This window comes from Amphiprion ocellaris, chromosome 12 (assembly GCF_022539595.1).
Source record: "Amphiprion ocellaris isolate individual 3 ecotype Okinawa chromosome 12, ASM2253959v1, whole genome shotgun sequence".
Taxonomy (NCBI): domain Eukaryota; kingdom Metazoa; phylum Chordata; class Actinopteri; family Pomacentridae; genus Amphiprion; species Amphiprion ocellaris.
In genome coordinates this window covers 33,393,965-33,414,109 of record NC_072777.1, presented here as the reverse complement: position 1 = coordinate 33,414,109, position 20,145 = coordinate 33,393,965, and the positions used below count along the sequence as shown (strand labels likewise).

The 20,145-nt window shown below is 41.3% G+C and overlaps 1 protein-coding gene across 12 annotated transcripts in view; it reads right to left on the bottom strand.

The window, feature by feature from the left end:
• The window catches only part of LOC111582007 (neurexin-3b), a 344,457-nt gene that overhangs the window by 317,813 nt on the left and 6,499 nt on the right, over window positions 1-20,145 (bottom strand). For all 12 annotated transcript variants that reach the window (XR_008603364.1, XR_008603363.1, XM_055015655.1 and 9 more), the window contains exons 3-4: window positions 15,632-15,649; window positions 15,210-15,236 (exon numbers count right to left, since the gene is read on the bottom strand). Coding sequence is in view for 10 of the 12 variants with exons in the window: in XM_055015655.1 (XP_054871630.1) it covers window positions 15,210-15,236; window positions 15,632-15,649 (45 nt within the window). In the remaining 2 variants the exon portion in view is untranslated. The remainder of the gene's footprint in view (window positions 1-15,209; window positions 15,237-15,631; window positions 15,650-20,145) is intronic.

The window sequence follows — 20,145 nt, the reverse complement described above, 5'->3', positions numbered from 1 at the left end:
AATGCACATATATAACACACTGAAGGAAAGGAAAAAGAAGAAAATAAGCCCTTTAAATCAGGAAATATGTCATTATTGAAAAACAAAAAGCTAATAAGATGTGTCTTCATCTGATGCTACAGACGCATTTATGTTGACATTTCAAATGTGCTGAGATTCAACAACCATCCTTTGAAACAACTTATTATTTCCACATCAGCATTTGATTCCTGGCACTTCACAAACAATCTTTAGACTGTCATAGCTGATAATAAAGTTTAAAATAAATATAATTATTTGAAGAAATGAACCATGGAAGAACCAAAAAGAATAGATAATAACAGGTGGGGAGTTTTGATGGGAACAGCAGTGTGTGTTCGCTGCAGCAGCAACAAAAGAAAACCGTTTGTGCACGAAACCCACAACTAAAAATAATTACAGACCAAAACATACAGCACATGTGTAACCAAACACATCCTCTCCCTCTTCCAAAGCCAAACCAGCACAAGACGAGCACACGTGGCTGGAAACATACAACACAAATGAGCACATGGCGAGTGCAGTAGTGGGAGCTGATCAGCGCTTGATTATCTTCCCTCAGTGCAGCGCACCCCAAGCAGAATCAAATCGGATGACTTCATTAGCATATCATCTGCATAATGGCTCAGCCAGAGCAAGGGCATTCGCTTCTACTACGTCTCACTCTGAAGGGAAGGGAGGCTCGGGTTAGAGATCCTCTTCAATTTTTGTTATAACTAAGCATATGCTGGGCCTCTTTTGAGTCCCACAGACATCTCAACTGACCAGTTAATTGAGGGCACGCTTAAAAGATGGAAAAAAACTGAACTAAAGATAATTTCTTTCCATTGTGCACATTCACTGGAGTCCCCTCACTGATATGTCCAATTATCATCCTTTTTGCTGCAAATTAAACACGTGGACACAGATGTTTGTGTGGCCAGTTTTAATCGCCTGAAGATTTCTATTTTAGCATTCTGTGCATTCCTCTTGGTTTATGTAACACACCTCTGAAATATGCCACGACAAAATGAGCAGTCTGAATTTTGGCTACACGAAAAGACGTCCGGGTCCTCGCCAGTCTCGCTTCACTTCTTCCAAGGATAAAAATTCATGCCGTATCATCAACGCTCTTAGAATATTTATTCCCTTTCAAAACGGTGTGCCATTAAACGTTTTCATTTTCCTCACCTCGCAAAAGTCTGCCCTTAGTTAGAATAAGAAGAACAGTTATTTCTTTTTCACCTTTTAAACATTTCATATCACTTACTTTGTAATTCTAAAGTTAATAAAAGTCATGGCCGCTTCTTTTTTCCAAGACTTGCTGCCTTCATTATGATTCACAGGTCAGAATTTCACCAGCTTAGATGAAATATGTTTTTGAACCAAGACGGCACCTTTTCTTGTGTCAGAATGTTCAAGCAGAAGACAGACTGCATCAGAACTTCACTTCATCATGCAGACACATGCAGATGGATATTATAGGAAAGGCTTATGAGGTTTCTATGTCATTAAGAGGAAAAAGAAGCATATATAGGTAGAAGAAACACTTAAATAAACGTACAATAGTGGCTTATAGCACCAAAATCTAGACTAGTACCAGGTTGGACACACTCTTTGCCTTCAGAACCGCCTTAATTCTTCATGGCAAAGATTCAGCAAGGTGCTGCAAACATTCCCCAGAGATTTTAGTCCAGATTGACATGACAGCTTCACACAGCAGCTGCAAATATGTGGGCAGCATGTTCACAATCCGAATCTCCTGTTCCATGAAATCCCAGAGGAGCTCTATTGGATTGAGATCTGATGACTGTGGAGGCCACTGGATACACTGAACTCACTGTCATGTTCAGGAAACCTGCTGTGACATGATATCAGCTTCGCGATGTCATGCAGTCGAAAGTAGCCATGAGAAGACGAGCAACATGCCATCATAAAGGGACGATCAGGTAGGCTATGGTGTGTACATGAAGCTCAATTAAGGGGCACAGAAACTGACATCTAATCACTCTATCACCAGCATCAGCCTGGATAATGCACACAAGGCAGGATGGATCCATGATGTCTTGCTGTTTACACCAAAATTCTAACTGCAACATCTGCAGAATCTGAGACTTATCCAACCAGGCAACATTTTTCCAACCTCCACTGGCTTATTTTGTTGAACTCACTCCAACTGTACCCTCGGTTTCCTGCTCCTAGTGGTGTTCTGCTGCTGTAATCCACCTGCTTCAAGGTGGTACATTCAGAGAGGCTCTTCTGCACTGCATTCACTGGTTATACCCAGTGGTTATGCTTTTCTATCATCTCGAACCAGTCGGCCATTTTCACCCTCAGAACCACCACTCACTCCTCCTTTTCAGACCATTCTGTATAAACCCCAGAGATGGCTGACACATGAAAATCCCAGGAGATCAGCAGTTTCTGAAATACTCACACCAGCCATTCTGGCACCAACAACTGCTCTACATTCAAAGTCACTTAAATCACCTTTCTGTCCCGTTCCGATGCTCAGTTTGAACTTCAGCTCAAATGATCCTCTTAACCATGCCTGTATGACTAAATGCATTGAGTTTCTACCACGTCATTGGCTCATTAGAGATTTGTTTTGATGAGCAGCCGAACAGGTGGAGCTAATGAAGTGACCATGCCAAGGTGTTTTAACGTTTATTACGTACACTGGATCCATATTGCACATATACATAATTCAGCTCTTCTTAGTTAAAAAAAAAAAAAAAATTTTCAGATACACAGTGACGTCCTTCCAAGGACAAATGATGTCACTTTTACCAATCATGCATATATGGGGTGTCTCATTATGAATATCTACAACTCAGCTGCAGATTTATGAATTATGACTAGTTGTAATTCCAGTTTCAAATGTCTACAGTTTATTTTTGACTAGCCATAATTCAAGATCTCTGCATTTTCCCTTTTAGATATCTTCAGTTAGGTTTGAACTACTCAGAAGGGTGTTGCAGGTATCTCAAACTGAAATTCTTCCAGGCCAAAATGTGATTACAGAAACCTTGAATTGGAGTTTTAAGAAGTCAAAATGGCACTGCACATATCTTTAGTTACGTAAGCAGCAGTTTGCTTTTCAAATATGCTATGGCACTGCAGCTGTAACCACATTTGACAACCGTTTTACCGCCACGTCAGAGCAGCCTGAGGCTGAAGTTCCAGTAAATTTCGACCACAAGTCTCAAATGAAGAAAGCTTTCATTCTCAACGAACTCCTCACTAATGAACTCTTCATATTTGACAGAATTTTCTAATTATCTCATCCACCACAGTTACCACATCCGCTAGCACTGTCCAAATACTTCGCTTGACCAGAAACCAAGACGAATCTTTGCACAAGCAGTCATGCACAACAATTCAGACTAGTCATAATGACACTTGAGATCTTTGCAACTATTATTTTGACTGGTTAAAACTGAATTAGAGATATCTCTGTGTCATTTTGACTGTCCAGAATGATGTTATAGATGTTTTTGATAAGAATTCAGATGAAATAATAATATATTGTGAATGCAAAATAGTCAAACTCAACTATTAAATGTTAAAACAGCTTGCCATTGCCTCTTCCTCTTTTTGTCTTTCCTTTAGAGTCCAGATGCTTCAAATATGGTTGTACTTGCAAAATGCTATAACTAAAATGCCAAATAGACTCCACTTCCAGGAGTTTGTCAACCAGTTAGAGGACAATAGTCTAGAAACTCAAACAATCTTCCAAAAAGAATGATTTCATGTTAGTGGAGCAAAATGGAAGAATGAAGGAAGAGAATGTACTCCAGCGCTTTACATTTTAAGATTTGTCAGCAACACTGAGACACTGTTCACATCTGTATTCACCCTATATAGTAATCATACAAATATTCTACCAAATGTTACTGGAATTTGTACCTGATCATTGTTTCAAATGAGATAACCAACCAACAGACAAACTTAAGCAAAAAAAAGATACCTCTGTCCTCGGTAACAAACCCAGAGATGATAATTTAAATAAAGAGAGGAGAGAGAAGAAGAAAAAGATAGAAAGAGGCAGTGTCCTCCAACAGTGGTCACTGCATTTCTAAGCATTCTGCTGCCATGTTTGTTTACTTTCTCCCTGGTGTGAACATATATGCATGGCTGCAGCCTTCACATCTACACATGTCACCCCTCTGCACAATCACACAACCCTGTGCACAAACACACTCGCTCCCACAGATTCCTAAGCCTTCCTGCACTCGTACTTAGACTCTCACAATACAGCCCTTCCAGCCACATCTTAACCCAGTTCTTCGCATAAATCCTACTCATAAGTTCTCAGGCACTCCACAAACAATGCACAGCATTCCTGAGATTTCAGCCAAATGTGTACTACTACTCCAGCGGTTTTCCAGCTTGAAATGAGAGTGGATTTGGCACATTTATGACAGGTTCCGTGACTAGTGGGGCATCCGAACGTTCACTTTCGATTCACTTTTAATTGCGACGCTGTGCGGTCAACGCAAACTGACAGGCTCTGAAGGTACAGAGAGAATGTTTCCACTCGCATCCCTCTCTGACATTATGCAGATGTACATTTATGTAATGTGTAAGCAGATTTTCTACTTGTCACTGTGTGTGAACGGCACACATTTTATGTTTGTCCAGCCAATAATGATCGTTCAAATATTTCACGCAAACATATTAAACATTTTGTTGAGAGAGAGGCTTAAGAGCAATATTCTGTTGGTGATAAGCAGCAACGCAAATAAAGATGGACAAATATGTCAGTTACATATTTGCATGTTTTCTCTCTTGCTCTTTCACTCTCTCTCGCTGTTGCGTAACCGCTGACGCACTCATGATCCGTGAAAAAATGAGAATCAGTTTTGCTCGGTTGATCCCAGAGGTCAGTAGGAGAGAGAGAGCAGAACAGAGGCAGAGGAGTAAAGAGAGCACAAGGCCAAAAAAAGAGAGCGAAAAGGAAAGAGAAGGAGGAGAAAGACTGCCAACGTTGGCATCTGAGAGTTTTCTGAACCTTTTGCTTGTCGTCTGGGGAACCGGAGATGCAGGAAACGCCTCAGAGAAAGGGGACACGAGAGAGGAGGAAAAAAAACATGGCAAGAGGATAATGTAAACCAAATGGAAAACAGAGGGAGGGGAAATGACAAAGCATAGAAACGCAGAGAAATGGGAGAAAACATGAAAAGGAAATTAGAGAGGAGACAATCGATCGAAACAAATGTAATGGAGGAAAGAAAAATCTTCAATTAAACAGCCTCTGAAGCTTAAACAGAACTGCTTGCTGCCTCCATTTTTCAGTCAAACTTTATGTTCCGCGGAGTAGAAAACAGGAGCTGCCAGAGTGAAGTTTAACGCCAGCCAATCAGCATCCTTTCAGAAACAATGAGCTGCAGGAGGAGACCCACAGGTATAGAGGAAAACGCCTGTATTTACAGCTCATATTTCGCGACTGCTTGAGGAGCAGCCGGTCAGCGAGGAAATCAATTTGAACCGATGCCCTCAATTTTTAGCAACTCGGAAATTCCACCTCGAGGATAGCGGTGTAGTTTTTAGACTGAGTAATGAGGGAAGGCAAAGTTAAACTCAATTTCGGGGTGAGCGTCTGGCCATTAATAGCTGTTTATCAACAGGACGGCCGACGCTCGCCAAGGCCAATAAGTGCCAGCTGGTGCTCTGGATCCACAGGCTGAGGCAGAGCAGGAAAAACCCGTATCCGTTGCCTTCCATGACACTGCATGGATGCAAATACTCCAAAGAGCTGATGACACACAAAGCCTGTCCCTGTCTCATATATTACAAAAGGACAACAAAGGACAAGTGCTTCATTTTCCAACATGCAATCATGTGTCAGGAGGTTAAGGACTGCATTTAGAGGCAGGAAACGCTCCGTGTGTCTTACTCTTTTTAGCAGCAATGAATCAACTCAACACTGGAAATAAAGCTTTCTGGGATACACTCAGAGTTTTCTACGAGCTCTCAAAGGGATTTCCCAAAAAGTACCGTCATAGGCAATGAAATCATCATCGCTTAACTTCCATACAGAAAAGAAACTGCTTATTTTTCACTGTGGAACATTATTGCTAGCCAACAATGCAAATTTCTTTTGGATGACAGACTCATTCTCTTGTTCATAAATATAGAGGATGATCCTTTCATTTTTTAATGAAATGATAATGAAAAATGAGGGAAAAGTAGAATATACGGGAAAAAGCATATGCAAAAAAGGCTAAACATGTAGCTGTAGTCCTATGAAAGACAGTTTCCTTTTATTTTTAATGCAAGGCTGAAGTTGGGCACCTCACCTGTCTTAACTGATTGTCGACTGTGAAAAGTTTGTCTGTTGAATTGGAATTTTTAAGGCAGGATTTATAATAATATTCCTAAAAGTGAAGCTTTGATAATGTTTTACTATTTGATGTTTTATTCAGAACATTTTTAAAGCTCAACTACTCAACCCACTGCATACAAACTCATAGTGGGCAGTTAAAAAAATGATCAGAATCAGTGCAGCAGTCTCTCTTTTCCAAGCATTTCAATTCTTTATTAAAGCCTTATTGCCTACATTAGCCATAACTCTGCTCAATAAGAGATTTGGGTGTAATATTCTGGTAGCAGCAAATGTGACCTGCTAGTCTCAAACAGAGATGAGAAGCAGGTTACAGAGGTCTGCTAACATTATATCTTATTGAACTTTCCCAGTGTTTCCCAATAAGAAAAAAAAAAATCATACAAATGCAAAAATTAGTCACTGAAGTCCAAAGCACACTCGCAGACTTGACCTAAAACACCAGCATCCATTGTTTAATGTGTAAACTCGCACACCCGCAGCATCCCGACACGCATCAACGTTTCATTATAAGCCACTGGCCAATTTTCAAGCATCGACACGCATAAACTCTCCAGAAAAGCAGCGACTGAATCACTCCATGGATGGCAAAGCAAATAATGCAACACTGCTGACACAGGGCAATTCAAACATAATCTGGCTGTAGGTCTTGGTAAAAAAACTGACATTGGAAAATTTTGTGTTTTTGCACTGTAAATTGCGTTATTAAAAAAAAACAAAACATAACAGGAATTTTCACCAGGTCTTGCTTTGTGCTGACGATTAAAATAGTCAAACTAATTAGTCATGTTACCTTGTGTAATGACAAAAATAACGAGACACTGCTGACAGAGTACCTACTTTCTAATTGCAGTTGCACAATAAAAAACATATTTCAACGGACTCTACGAGTTGCCACTACAATTTGCTAGATGTTGGCAAAGCGGCTGTGCACAGAGAAGCCTCTAGTCTCTACTTGGTTACTGCATTGGAGCAACTCAGACAGGTGTACGATCAAAAAATTGTTTGAAAAGAGCAAAATAAAATTTTCTAATGCTAGATTTACCAAAGTTGAAGCCAAGTAATTTCATCTACATGGGCTTTTATCTATTAATGGAGTATATTAAATGTCAATACCACAGTCGATCACATTTATTTAATTGTGAGAGTTCAAAATCACAATCATGATTAAAATTAAATTTGTTGTGGAGCCCTAAAACTGGCATCGTTTCTTGTTATGACCAAATGTTCCTTTTAAGTGTTTTTTTCCTTTTCCTCATCCATTTCATGGTTCACATGTACAGTTTGCATGTCAACTAACTCAGTGGGGATTTTTGTTCAGACACAGCATATCCAAGAATCCTAAAATCAGAGCAACCATAACAAAAATTGGAGCATGATGCATTTGATTTGCACTTGTGATGTGACTATTATGCACACATCACTGTGTCAATGCTGAAGCGATATGCGGTGCAGCCCCAACACATACATTTTGCAGCTAAACACTCTGTAGCTTCTTTTGAGCAATAAAAACAGAACTTAGAGATAAATAATATATGAACACTCACTAGTTTTCAAGGTATAGTATAGTGTACTTGCAGTCTCTTCCCTGAAACTACTGTATAACAACACAGGAAACAATGCTGTGTAAACTAAAAAGCCGCTGAGATATCTCTGTAGAAGTACTGGCCAAGTCCAGAGAACCAACCAAACAGCTATGGGGAGTGTGGACAGGGGCTGTACACAAATCCCACTGAAGCCTGGCAGCATCTGTGGACAGGCAGTAAGCTCTCCCATCTTCAGCCTGGCTGTGATGTGAGGCTCATGATGTCCACAGTACTTTGAACTGGAGAAACACAAGGAAGAGGAAGGAGGAGGAGGAGGAGGGAGAAAGTGAGAAGGGCTAACTAGAATACTGAGGCAGACAGAGATGAATAGGGAAGGACAAAGGCAGAGAGGGAGACTGATAGAGAGGGAGTCAGAGAAGGGGTGACAGGCAGGGAGAGAAAAAATAATTTATATATATATATATATATATATATATATATATATATATATATATATATATATATATATATATATATATATATATATATATATATATATATATATATATATATATACATATACAGAGAGAGGGGGCAGAGGCAGAAAGAGCAAGAGTGCCACAGAGGCAGACAGCAAATAAAAATCTTGTCTGTGGGAACTTTGCGGCAGGCACTTTGAGGTGATAATTAGGGAGAGTGACTCCAGAAGTGGAGAATAAGTTCTCAGTCCTAAGCCTTCATGCAGAGGGATTAGACTCAGGCTGAACTCCTCCCTCCCTCCCTCCCTCCCTCCCAGCGCTCTAACTGCTCTCTAAAGTGGACCACTGACAACTTGGCAATGGGGACAAGCAACTATGTCAGACGCTGTCCGTACAGTTTCATTGCACAACCAGAAAGCCACTGTTTCTCCATGGAAAACAGTACTCAGAGCGAATAAAATTACCAGAAACAACCGGCACAGTGTAACTCTGCAAAAGCCTGCAATAACATTTAAATATATCACACATAATTACAATGATATGCAATGATAATATTCAAATCTTAAAAACACATTGTCAGCAAGGTTTTCCATTATCTCTGGCAGTTAAGGATTTCATATTTATAGAATGGTTGGCGAGCAGAACAAGTTACAAAAAGGAGAATATTGAATGCTCAGCAAGCTTTTGTCACACATATAATAGATGTTCTGACATTGAGCGAACCTGCTATACCCTCATGAACAACATCCAGATCTCCACTGGAAGTATATCGCTGATGAGAAAAAATAATGATTTCACAAGTCAGAGAGTGCAGTAGGGGCCTTGATGTACAGGGAACCACTTTCTGATTGTGTTCTGTTAGTGTAAAAAGAAACATGCTGTGGAGCTCTTCCAATTAGTGGTATGTAAATAGGTTCTATGGTTTTAAAATTAACAAAATGCACAAAGTTAAAGATTTTGCCATGTTAGCGTGTCTATATAGGGTTTGTTTTTTATACAGGCTGATGGACTTGTCATGACGAAACTACACAGAAAACACCATGACTGAGCATTTCCAAATGGAAAATGCAGTGAACCAAAGACAGTCTCAAAAACACAGATTCACATTTCCAATGGTTTCATACCTGATAAACCAAAGGAACCAATCCTGTCAACTTGCAGGTAGGAGCAAATCTAAGCCAGGTCAAGACAGAAAGGGACTGTTTTCATGGAACAAAAGCATCTAATTATGTAACTTGACAATATGAATTTATGGATTAAATCCACAACCAAAGAGGAACTGTAATTACCAGACTATTGTATCTTCACTAAAGCTTGCTGCACCATGAATAGAACTTATTTGTTTTGTTGCACAGCTAAGAGTTTGACTCACACGGAAGAAAAGAATCCTTGTTTCAACATGTTGCCTGCAGGTGTTAACAAGCATCGCACATCCTGCATCTGTGACTGACTTTATCACCTCACAACAGGAAGTGTTATATGTAGCAGTTGATGTTTCCGGCTGCACAGACACAGTTTCTATGTACAGATGCCTAAATTTAACACAACTTCCGAGTGCACTGTAAACACAAGCCTTTGTGCTAAGATCTCATTATCTGCCTCACATAGAGGGCTGGTTGCATTTGGAGTTCTAGCTGTAAGTTGGTACTCAGTTGGTATTTCACTTAAAGACTGTCCAATTTTGATTTCTTACTCCAAGCACAGAATAGGTCAAATCCAGCCACTGAAATTGCTCAGTTTGCAGCTAAATGAGAATAAGTGACTTTTACCGTGTCAAACTTGCGTTTTTATTAGCAGGATATGATATTTAAGAAACAACCGTTAAAATGTAGAAATATCTGCAGGCTGAAGTTCAGTGTGTTGCTAAGTGGAGCACAGCTTCTGGTTGGCTGCCATGGCTTACAAAAAAGTTTGCTATATGGTCGAAGCTATGCATCAAAAACGAGTTGCATGTCTGAGCAAAGAACAATCACGGGTTCTCTCATTGCAGGGGACTGAAACTTCCTCTATAGATGGCTCAGACTACATGCAGCATCGGTAGTAGCTTTGAGTACAGGGATGACAAGGTGCTCCGTATTTTTCATTAGAAATATGTGGCCTTGCCAGCACTGACATGTTCGCCTGGCCCCTTCATCTGCAGCTATCATTCCTCTCTTTTTTTCCGCCTTCAACCCCTTCCTCCCCCTCCCTCCTCACGCTCTGTTGTCTCTCCTCTCGGGTGTGTTTTCTCCTCTGTTCTCCCCAGCCTCCCACTTACTGTGCCCTCTGACCACTGTGCCATTTACAGTACACAAACAACACTGCAGAGACATGAATCTAATAGCACAGGGACCTGCTGTAAGGCAAGTCCTCCTTTTACATATCACATCCTAGTATCTCACAATAGAAAGTCATGGAGCAAGTTATGCAACGCTGCCTTGGATGCATGTTTCAGAATCATGTCTGATCATTAAATACCCGTAATATTGATTCTGTCATCCATTATTTTCTGTTATTCCTCTCCAGGGATGGCAGTCAGGAGTCGGAATCATTGCAGGGTTATTACAAACACAGAGACAATCATTTACACTTATACCTTTGGGTAGTTTGGAGACCCCAGTCCATCTGATTTGCATGTCCTTGGACAGCTGCAGGAAAGTGGAACACCCAGAGGAAACCCCCTGTGGACCTACATACAGAGGGCCAGAGCCGTGCATCAAACCTGGGTCCCTCTCATTTTGTTACGCAACAGCGCCAACAGCAGAACTGCCATGGGATCACTCGCTACACACCTAAATACTAGTGTAGGGGAATTCTGTTTTTAGTTTTAACCCATCCACAGGGAGAACCCGGTGCCAGCTCTGATGCAGAGTGAAGACAGGAAAATCATACACATTCTAGTAAAGTCACACTGTGATCACAGCTCAGCCAAAAGTCTGAAAATGCATGATTATCTTTTATTGGATCTCACAAAGCTCTTTCCCTGAACAGAAACTGTACAATCACTGCTTAGCAACTCTGACAAGGTGCAGTATGCCTTTAGTGATTTCAGCTTTTTGAAATGTGCATGAGGTTCTAGTAATACCTACATTCAATGTCCAAAGAGTTTGAAGTTTGGAGTCCATAGCAAAAAATACAAAAGAAAAGCTCAAAGAATGGATTGAATGGTGCATTTGACTGCTTAGGTTAATACTTACAACCCAGAATCACTTCCAAGGCCAAAAGGGACATCAGATTTAGTCAGTTTGTGAGATTACAAGTTACTCATATCTGCTGTATGCAAGCTGATCCTGGATGATATCATGGGTTTCGGGTAATGGACTGGATTGATGGATGGATTTAAAGGAGGGTTTCACTCCAGAAGCCCCAGAAAACGTTACCCGAGATAGAGTCACGTTTGCCAAACACATCACTTAGTTCTTGTCCTGAATTGCTTTTTCTCGTAACAATAAAAGGTCAAAGCATGTAGTCTGAAAATATTCACAGACAGGTCAACAAAGACACCAAACTATGATGCACTTCAACAAATTTACAGCATTAAATACTCCTTTTTGGTTCTACTGTAGGCTCATTTTTCACTGCCAAAGAAAGTCCTGCACCTCTGTAGAAATAGCACAGTCATGGCTAGAGGTAGACAGAACTGAAAATGTCATTTGTGCAGTAAGACAGTGATAATGCCAGAATATTCCCCTAACTTCCCTAAAGATTTGCTTTTTTTCCCTCACAAAAATTGAAAAATAAACCTGAAATGAGCATGTACAGTATTTTTCCAAGTGCACTTGCAGCTGACTCAACTTCTAGTCATGATTGTGTTGTTTCCATAGAGGTGTGTGATTTTATAGTGCAGTAGGAAATTAAAATGCGACCATGCAAAAATAAATTCACAGAAACTGTTCATAATTTAAAGGGTTGCTGGCCTAGAAGCTGTAGAGAATAATTACACAGAATAAGGCATTAATACATGCTCCATGAGGACTAATAAAGAGCAAATGGTGCTGCTAATGTTCATGCTAATAGGAAACTAATTAATGGTGAATGAAGTGGACACCAATCAGCTGTCTGACAGTAGCCAAGTCAAAACTGAGAAAATACACAACTTTTTTTTAAACCAATACCCATCAAGATCAAACTACAGGCACACACACATACCATGTCATACAATAGCACGCATAACCAGATACAAATACAACAACAAGTATACCACGTTGCTTTGTTAAATGAATAATGAAGATATTGTCTGCACGGCTGCAATACACACAGGCTGCTGCGATGGCTTGCAGCCAAACGTCAGGTCAAATTCACCAATCAGCTCTATTTCAACAGACACTGAAGAGTCATATCCAATTAAACACATACACAAACACACACAAACATCTGTGCATATGTACACACATGTGCACCGTCACACAGACAGTCTATCATTAATATTTACCATTTGCAAAGACACTGAATAATCCATAGCAGAGCTTACTCTCATCATTTTATATTAAACGGTGTTAATCAAGTGAAAATCAGTCAGTCTGCAGCGCTGACACGTTTTTTTCTTTCCATCTTCACTCATCTCCTTGTTCAATCATTCATCCTTCATGCAACAGTAAATGTGCACGCTCGCTTTCTCTCTCGAACACACAGGCGAGCATGTGAATACGTTTAATGAACACACAATAAATGATTAACCGGCGGCAGCACAGATTCCACACACAAATGCAAACACACACACACACAGCTCTTCCAGCTCAGATAATAGTACAGTTGGAAAAAAGGGATTGCTGTACCTTTGTTTCTACCTACAGTTTTTGGAGAGGAGAAAGGATCCGTAGAGATAAAAGAGGGAAGAGTGTCATCCCAGGCAGAGCACCAGAGAAAGACGGCAGGAAAAAAAGTGGGTAGAAGCTATTGTTAGTCTACATTGTGCCTGTACACTGCCAACTGACACTTAGCATGCAAAATGTTGACAATCATGCAAATGGGGGAGAAATGGGAGAAGCGCACAGGGGCAGCACACAACTGACGCTTCACAATTGCAGCACATTTCCTTTTTCTATTTATTTTGAATTTTGTTGTGGATTGAATCATGATGTTGAGGTCACACCAGAAAGAAAATTCATCTGCACATCCTACTGAAATCAATGTGATAGCTAGCATTTATGGTGGATAGTTTTTATGGAAGCAAAATCAAAATGAAGAGGAAAAATCGTGTTATGTGTCACATAGTCAGACCTATCTAGAAAATGATCTGGCACCACCTCATTATAATTCTGCTATAGGGGGAAAAACACTCTGGATTATTAGTACAGTACTAAATCAAAGATGCAGTAATGGTGTCTGCAAAATTGTTCTGCGGAAACTTGTTTTGGTGGAATATGTGCACATGGAGATTTGAGAAATGTAATTAAAATGGATTATTCACTAAAAGAAATAAAACATTTGCCTCATTGCACAATCCAAATCTTTCCATATGTAGGTTGCTGCTATGAGGTTGATATTTTTGATAGCAATGTGAATTTGAAAATGCAGATAGAGGAAAGAGGAGAATAATGAGTAAAGAAAAGGCATTCTTATATCCAAAGTCTATAATGGGAGAGTCAGATTATTCTTTCAGAAAAAAGAAAGACAAAGAAAAGGTTTACAACTCAGTTATACAGCAACAGATGAGCATTTCCTAAACCGCGATCTGTTCCTGAACCAAACAAAGTAGCTTTGGTGACCTATACTCTCAACAAAGTAGTTTTGTTGCATGAAGAAATGCAATAATTACCCAAAAATTTGTAAAAAAATTTAGTAGAAAATGGCACATAACTCGGCCCTACACAGAATTCAGCCTCATTATACAGACTTCAATGTGTTTTTCATGGCCAAACTGAAAATAAGTAGGTATCCCATAATTTTGCAGCATTTATTGTGAAACTAATATGGTTTTGAGCTGTGGACCAAAAAAAAAACCCTACACTTTCAGGGAGTCTACATAAGATTGCATTGTTATAGAAAATAAAATGTAATTCAGCTATACTGAAAATTCAAAAACGCTTGACTCTAATTTGAAGAAAATTAAGGTTATGCAAAGTCAAATTTTCCATACGAAAATCTGATTCCCAAGTCCATCCACCAGGCAGACTTCTATACTACTTCCCATGTTGGCACTGGATCTAAAGTGTCAACTGTGCACTGCCACTTAGTCCAATAGCAATATTAATTCAAAGGGATACTCAGTGTCTTTACTGCATGCACCGCTCTGCACCTTATTCTCCACTTTAACAATGCACCTCTTCTTTGTTCTCTGAGCTGTCTCTCTAAATTCCCCTGATTTTCTCATCCACCCTCCTGCTCTGAGGCTCTCCTCCACCCCCCCGACCCCACAGTGGCCTGTGTCACTGCACGTTTGCTGTGGAACTGACAATAGTACACAATTATGTAATACACAGGTGAAACGAGGCTGAGGAGACACAGAGGCATAGAGAGAGAGAGAGAGACGAAGGTGAGATGTGGGACATGCCATGCTACTATACACTCCTCCCTCACACACACACACACACACACACACACACACACACACACACACACACACACACACACACACACACACACACACACACACACACACACACACACACACACACACACACACACACACACACACACACACACACACACACACACACACACACACACACACACACACACACACACACACACACACACACACACACACACACACACACACACAGCTCTGCAGCAGCAGTGGAAGCACACAGATGCATTGCACACACAAATGCACACAGACAGGTAGCAAAGGCATACACTGTAAATTTACGCCCCACAACCAAGCCATGGGGTGAGTAAACAAAAAAATAAGACATGTAGAGAGGAAAAAGAAGAGAGTACCTTGCTCTGCCTTCAGGTGTGCGAGGCCTTGAAGAGAAAAATCAAACAGACAGGAACAGAGAGAAAAATTGAGAACACCACCACACCAATACTGCAGTTGTATTGTCAGTGTGCATGCTTTGCATGAGAGCAAACCATGGCTATCACGCTAAATGCCAAGCTTTCCCCAGTGCATTTAGAAAGCTTTCTGCTGAAGCACACACAGGACTACTAAAGATGCAACACTAGACCGTATGTGAATATAAAGTAACTAAGAAGGTTGTTTACCGAAGACATGTCAATTATAAATGCTGTAATTGGATTACTGGTGCAGCTTTTGCTTGCCTTTTACAGGTGAAAACATACATTATTAATAACTTACTATGACATGATCTGCTGCTACTATTTAACTCAAACTAGAACTAATTCTTCTTGAGACTCACCTGGTTTTCTCTGGACTGCTGTGGAGTTGTCACAGGAAAAAATAAAAAAGAGAGAGAAAGCAAAGAGAAGCATCACATTAGCAACACACTACAGCTGCTTTTGCATGTGGATCTAACATGCAAAACATACCACACTTCTAATCATGGCATTGCCATGTAAGGAGCAAAGAGATGCTCCTTGACATGCCCCATTCAACTGATTTGAATAGAAATCCCTGTGGAAAGAAAACACATGAAATCTCATCTGTCCCGTCCTCTCGGGGAACCAGATTGACGTCCCCCCCTGTGGCAAACAACTCTTTCACATTTCGAATATTGTCACAGTAACTTAATATTCCGCATCCCGTATCACACAGAGTCCCTCACACACGTAAAAATAAACACATAAATCCACACCCCCGAGGATTTATGGTGTCATGAGGTTTGTGGATCTCGGGATGCTCGTTCTCAGACCCATGCTTTTCTCCTCCACCTTCCTTTTTCTTTACTGCTGACCCAAAACCAACACAGGCCTTGCGTTTTTCTCAGAGGAATGCTCACTGTGGGACACCTTGGTGCAATTCGCGGCGTGGCGGGCAACAAAAAAGGAAGCCACACATTGAGTTTTAAATCCCTTGCGGCAAACATCCTCACCAGGATCTCACCCATGGATGACACCTCGTGGGAATCAAACATGCCAGTCTGGTTTAGGGAACATAAGACGGTAAGTGAATTCAGCAGCGGTTGTGTCTGTTGTGTGTTGAGTGTTTTACTGCTTTGGTCTCAAGCTGAAAAGGAATATGCAGAGGCTTGTAATCAGCACCCCCGACGAGCATCAAGAGGAGGAAATTAAACAAATCTTAATTAAGACAGACATCAGACATTTAAGCTCTAATACACAATATCAGATGCTAATTTCGAGTGTGTGGAGCCTCGACTTGGAGGACTGGCCTGTTTCCTGCCACTACATATAACTAGGGACTCTCCTGTTTGATTTTTCTTCCTCCCTGACAGCATTAAGTCTGATGTTAAATTTAACAAACTCAACACAGGACAGAAATACCATTTGAGAGGAGGGGCAGGGAGACACCGCTGGCGAAGGCGAGGTGAGATTTTCCTCCTGTCTCCTTTAGGGAGTCTAAAATGGATGCTACTTCTCCTCCCACACGAGAAGGATGACATTGGCGGAGGAAAGGGAAGGACGAAGCGTGGAAGCACGGGGGGGAAGGGAGGGAGGTAGCGGCCGAGCTGATGGACAGCGGTGCAGCTCTGAAAAACTGGGGGTGACTTCTAACCCCCTGAATTGATGCGCCCGAATCAGCAAGCGCACTTTTCTGCTCGCACCGGTCGCCGTGCATAACGCTGTGCTGCATGCATGTTAAAATGCTCAGTTTCCCATGCAGATAAAACCCCTTTCTCTTAATGCAACAGTGCTCAGAACAAGCCAATGTGCTGCAGAGGACATGTGGTCCGAACATAATCCCCTGCTCTATTTTACCAGCAGCTTCACCACTAAAATCCAAACATAATTTTCAGCTTGGGCACTAGACACAAATGCCCTCTGCACTGGAATCAGGCAAGTCCCTGCACCATTTTTTTCCCTTTTTTTCTCTCCCTGACCTACTTTTTATAGTAAGATTATTGTAACTGTCATTTTTTTCCATGTCTGTTTATTAATCCCCAAAGCTAAGCCTGAAGGCACCGTTTCAGCACTTGCTTAACAGTTTGCTTGCCCTAGCCTTCAATTACTAGCCTTCCATCAAGTCGCAGCATATTTTTAAAAGGCAAAAAAAGAGCCTTAAACTGCTGATTACGAATGCAGGATGTGGGAGTCTGAAAGGAGGAAATGGGCGATCGTTTTACATATTCAATCCAAGCGTCGCTCTTAACAACCTTGACCTTATGCATATCTCATTGTAGCACGAAAACCCCGAGGTATTCATGAGACTTCATAATGTCACCAGCACTAAGTTAATTGCACAGATTGAGGTTCAATATCCAGATCATTACCATAAAAGATATTTGCTCAACTAATAACAAGAGCTGAATCGAGTTAATATTAATATTAAAAAAACGACTCTGCAAGGAGAATTACCAATGACAGGACGAAACGGAAGACACTATAGCGGCAGATTTGCCTGCCAAAGTTGACATGTATGGAGAGCGAGTGGTGAGTGGTGTCTAATTTCAGTTCGCTGCCCTGACACAGTTAGTCACACTGATACATCCTGATCCACATGGGAGGAGAGGCTGAACATGTGTTTTATGGCCAACTGTTTATGGTGCTAAGCTGCAAGCCGAGCTGGACGGTTTGGGAAGAGCTGCGGGAGATCAGAGATGGAAACCGTCACATGATTAACAGCGATGCTTTAGCAGCAGCAGGCTAACATGGCTGTCCCATGATGGAAGCAATCAAAAAATGTGCGGGAATATGCACGTTTCACTCCACTCTGTCGTCAGATTTTTTCATTTTTCATTGCACATGTTAAATCTGCGCTCTCCATGCATTTTCCCCCCTTCTAGGCCAGTGGGCTAGCAGGCTACCATTAGGAGCACGGCTGGCAAAATGCTTCCCAGGCCCAGTTCGCTCAGTCAGTCAGCCATCTGCCCATTTTAACGAGCAGCTTCAGGGCCTTATTCGCGTTGATGTGTGTGTTCATGTGCATGCCTGCGAATGCAAATGTGTCTGAGTGCACGCATGCAAAAGCCTGGACTTCTGCTGTCTGATAATGTAGCATAAATATTCACAGGTTTGACAGATTGCTTTCATCGCTCATTAATGTACAGCATAATCACAGAATACCGACAGAGACAGGTGTGCCAAGCTGTTCTGCAACCACACAGTGAAAGTTTGATCACTCTGAATGACCCCTGAAAGCATTCTGTGCACACGGGTTGCCTCGACAACAAGTATTTTGCCACTTGTGGACATGTGCACATAACAGTTAAAAAAAAAAAAACAACAACAATGTGCTCATCTGCTGACAGACAGTTTGAATTGACGGTGGTGTTTGCGCAGGCCTTTTCCAGGCAAATTAGCCATCTCTGTTCTCATTATCCTCCTAATTATGGTTCCCAGTCTCTGTGGCATAATCAACAATCAGCCACATCAGTTAATGAGAAAGCAGAAAAAGAGCAGCAGCCAGATCAGCTGGGGGAACTAACATGACTACCCTCCCTGCCTCGCTATTTTTATGGCCCGAAAGCAGAGAAAGATGGAGAACAGGTGTCTGGGACGAATTAGAGGCTACAACGAGCCAGTGGTGAATTCACTCGTTGCACTCGCTCTTCCCCGCGGCTGAGATACGGCCGCCTCTTTCCGAACTGCGTGGCTGAGGAGTTGCAGACGCACTCCCAAAACCTGGGTTGTTTCGACTCCAAGATGCCACAATTCCCCCCGGTCAGCTCTCATACAAATGAACCACCTACTTCTCCTCGATCGAGTGTTCGACACAGGCACTGAGCAAATGGGATGAAGCGAAAAGGGGTCAAGTCCAGTCCGTCCGCTTGACTACTCTGCAACCAGCACATCGCGTGCTGTCCTGAACAATGCCACGGGGCTGGAGCTCGGGATTTAAGCTCCAAACAGCTTCGTTTGGGCGCGAAATGTTGGAACATGTTAGGAAACCAAACACAGAAAAACACTTCCAAATTCATGTTATAACGCTGGCAAATTACAACATCCTAAGTGTATTAAAAATAGCTTGCAATCAGTGGTGTAGCATTCAGTGAGCATTCCCTGATTTTTGGCAAAATGGAGCCATCTCTCAGCCATGTCAGTCTGATTCGAACAGGCAGGAACTGGGTCAGCAGTGGAGGAAATTTGACATGGGTCTGTTCACACAAAGTTATCTCCCACAATCTTGAAGAAAAAGCATGTAAGGTTACAGGGAAATTGTGTATTGACTGGATTACTTCTCTAAATATTAAATTGTAAATGTTGCGATGTTGGGAATGCAGGTTTTTTTAAAAAGAGGAAATTTCACAAGTTACTCTCGGCATCATCTGGCATTGATTTCAAGGCTACAAGCAGTGGAAAGATTTTACCATTAAGCAGCTGTAGTGCCATACAAAAACTAAAAGTGCACAATATAAGAGAACATTACTTTTTAGCGTTTCTGGAGAAAGGAGGGGAAGAGTTGTGGCAACTTAAAAAAAAAAGACTCCTGGTTTCTATCGCTTTCATAGGGCCATTTGAGTATATGTACAAGCTGAAAAAAAGCTTTTTAAAAAATTTTACACCTATAGCTTTCAAGGTGTGGAGACAGAATGGTGGACGTGCTGCATCTCATTACACATCCCCCAAAAAAGCGATGGCCTTGGCACAGAAGCAGAGGAAAAATAGATCAAGTTGTTCCCCATCCAAACTTTGTGTGTACCTTCAGGTCCCTGCAGCACCTTGCAAAATCTGAATACATTTAATGAAAAAAAAAGGAGGGAGAGAACTCAGTGTTGTAATTGTAGTCATATCAGCTAATACCGTATCCACCACTGCCTCATCAAAAGTAATAACTGTGAAAGCAGAGGAAGTGCTG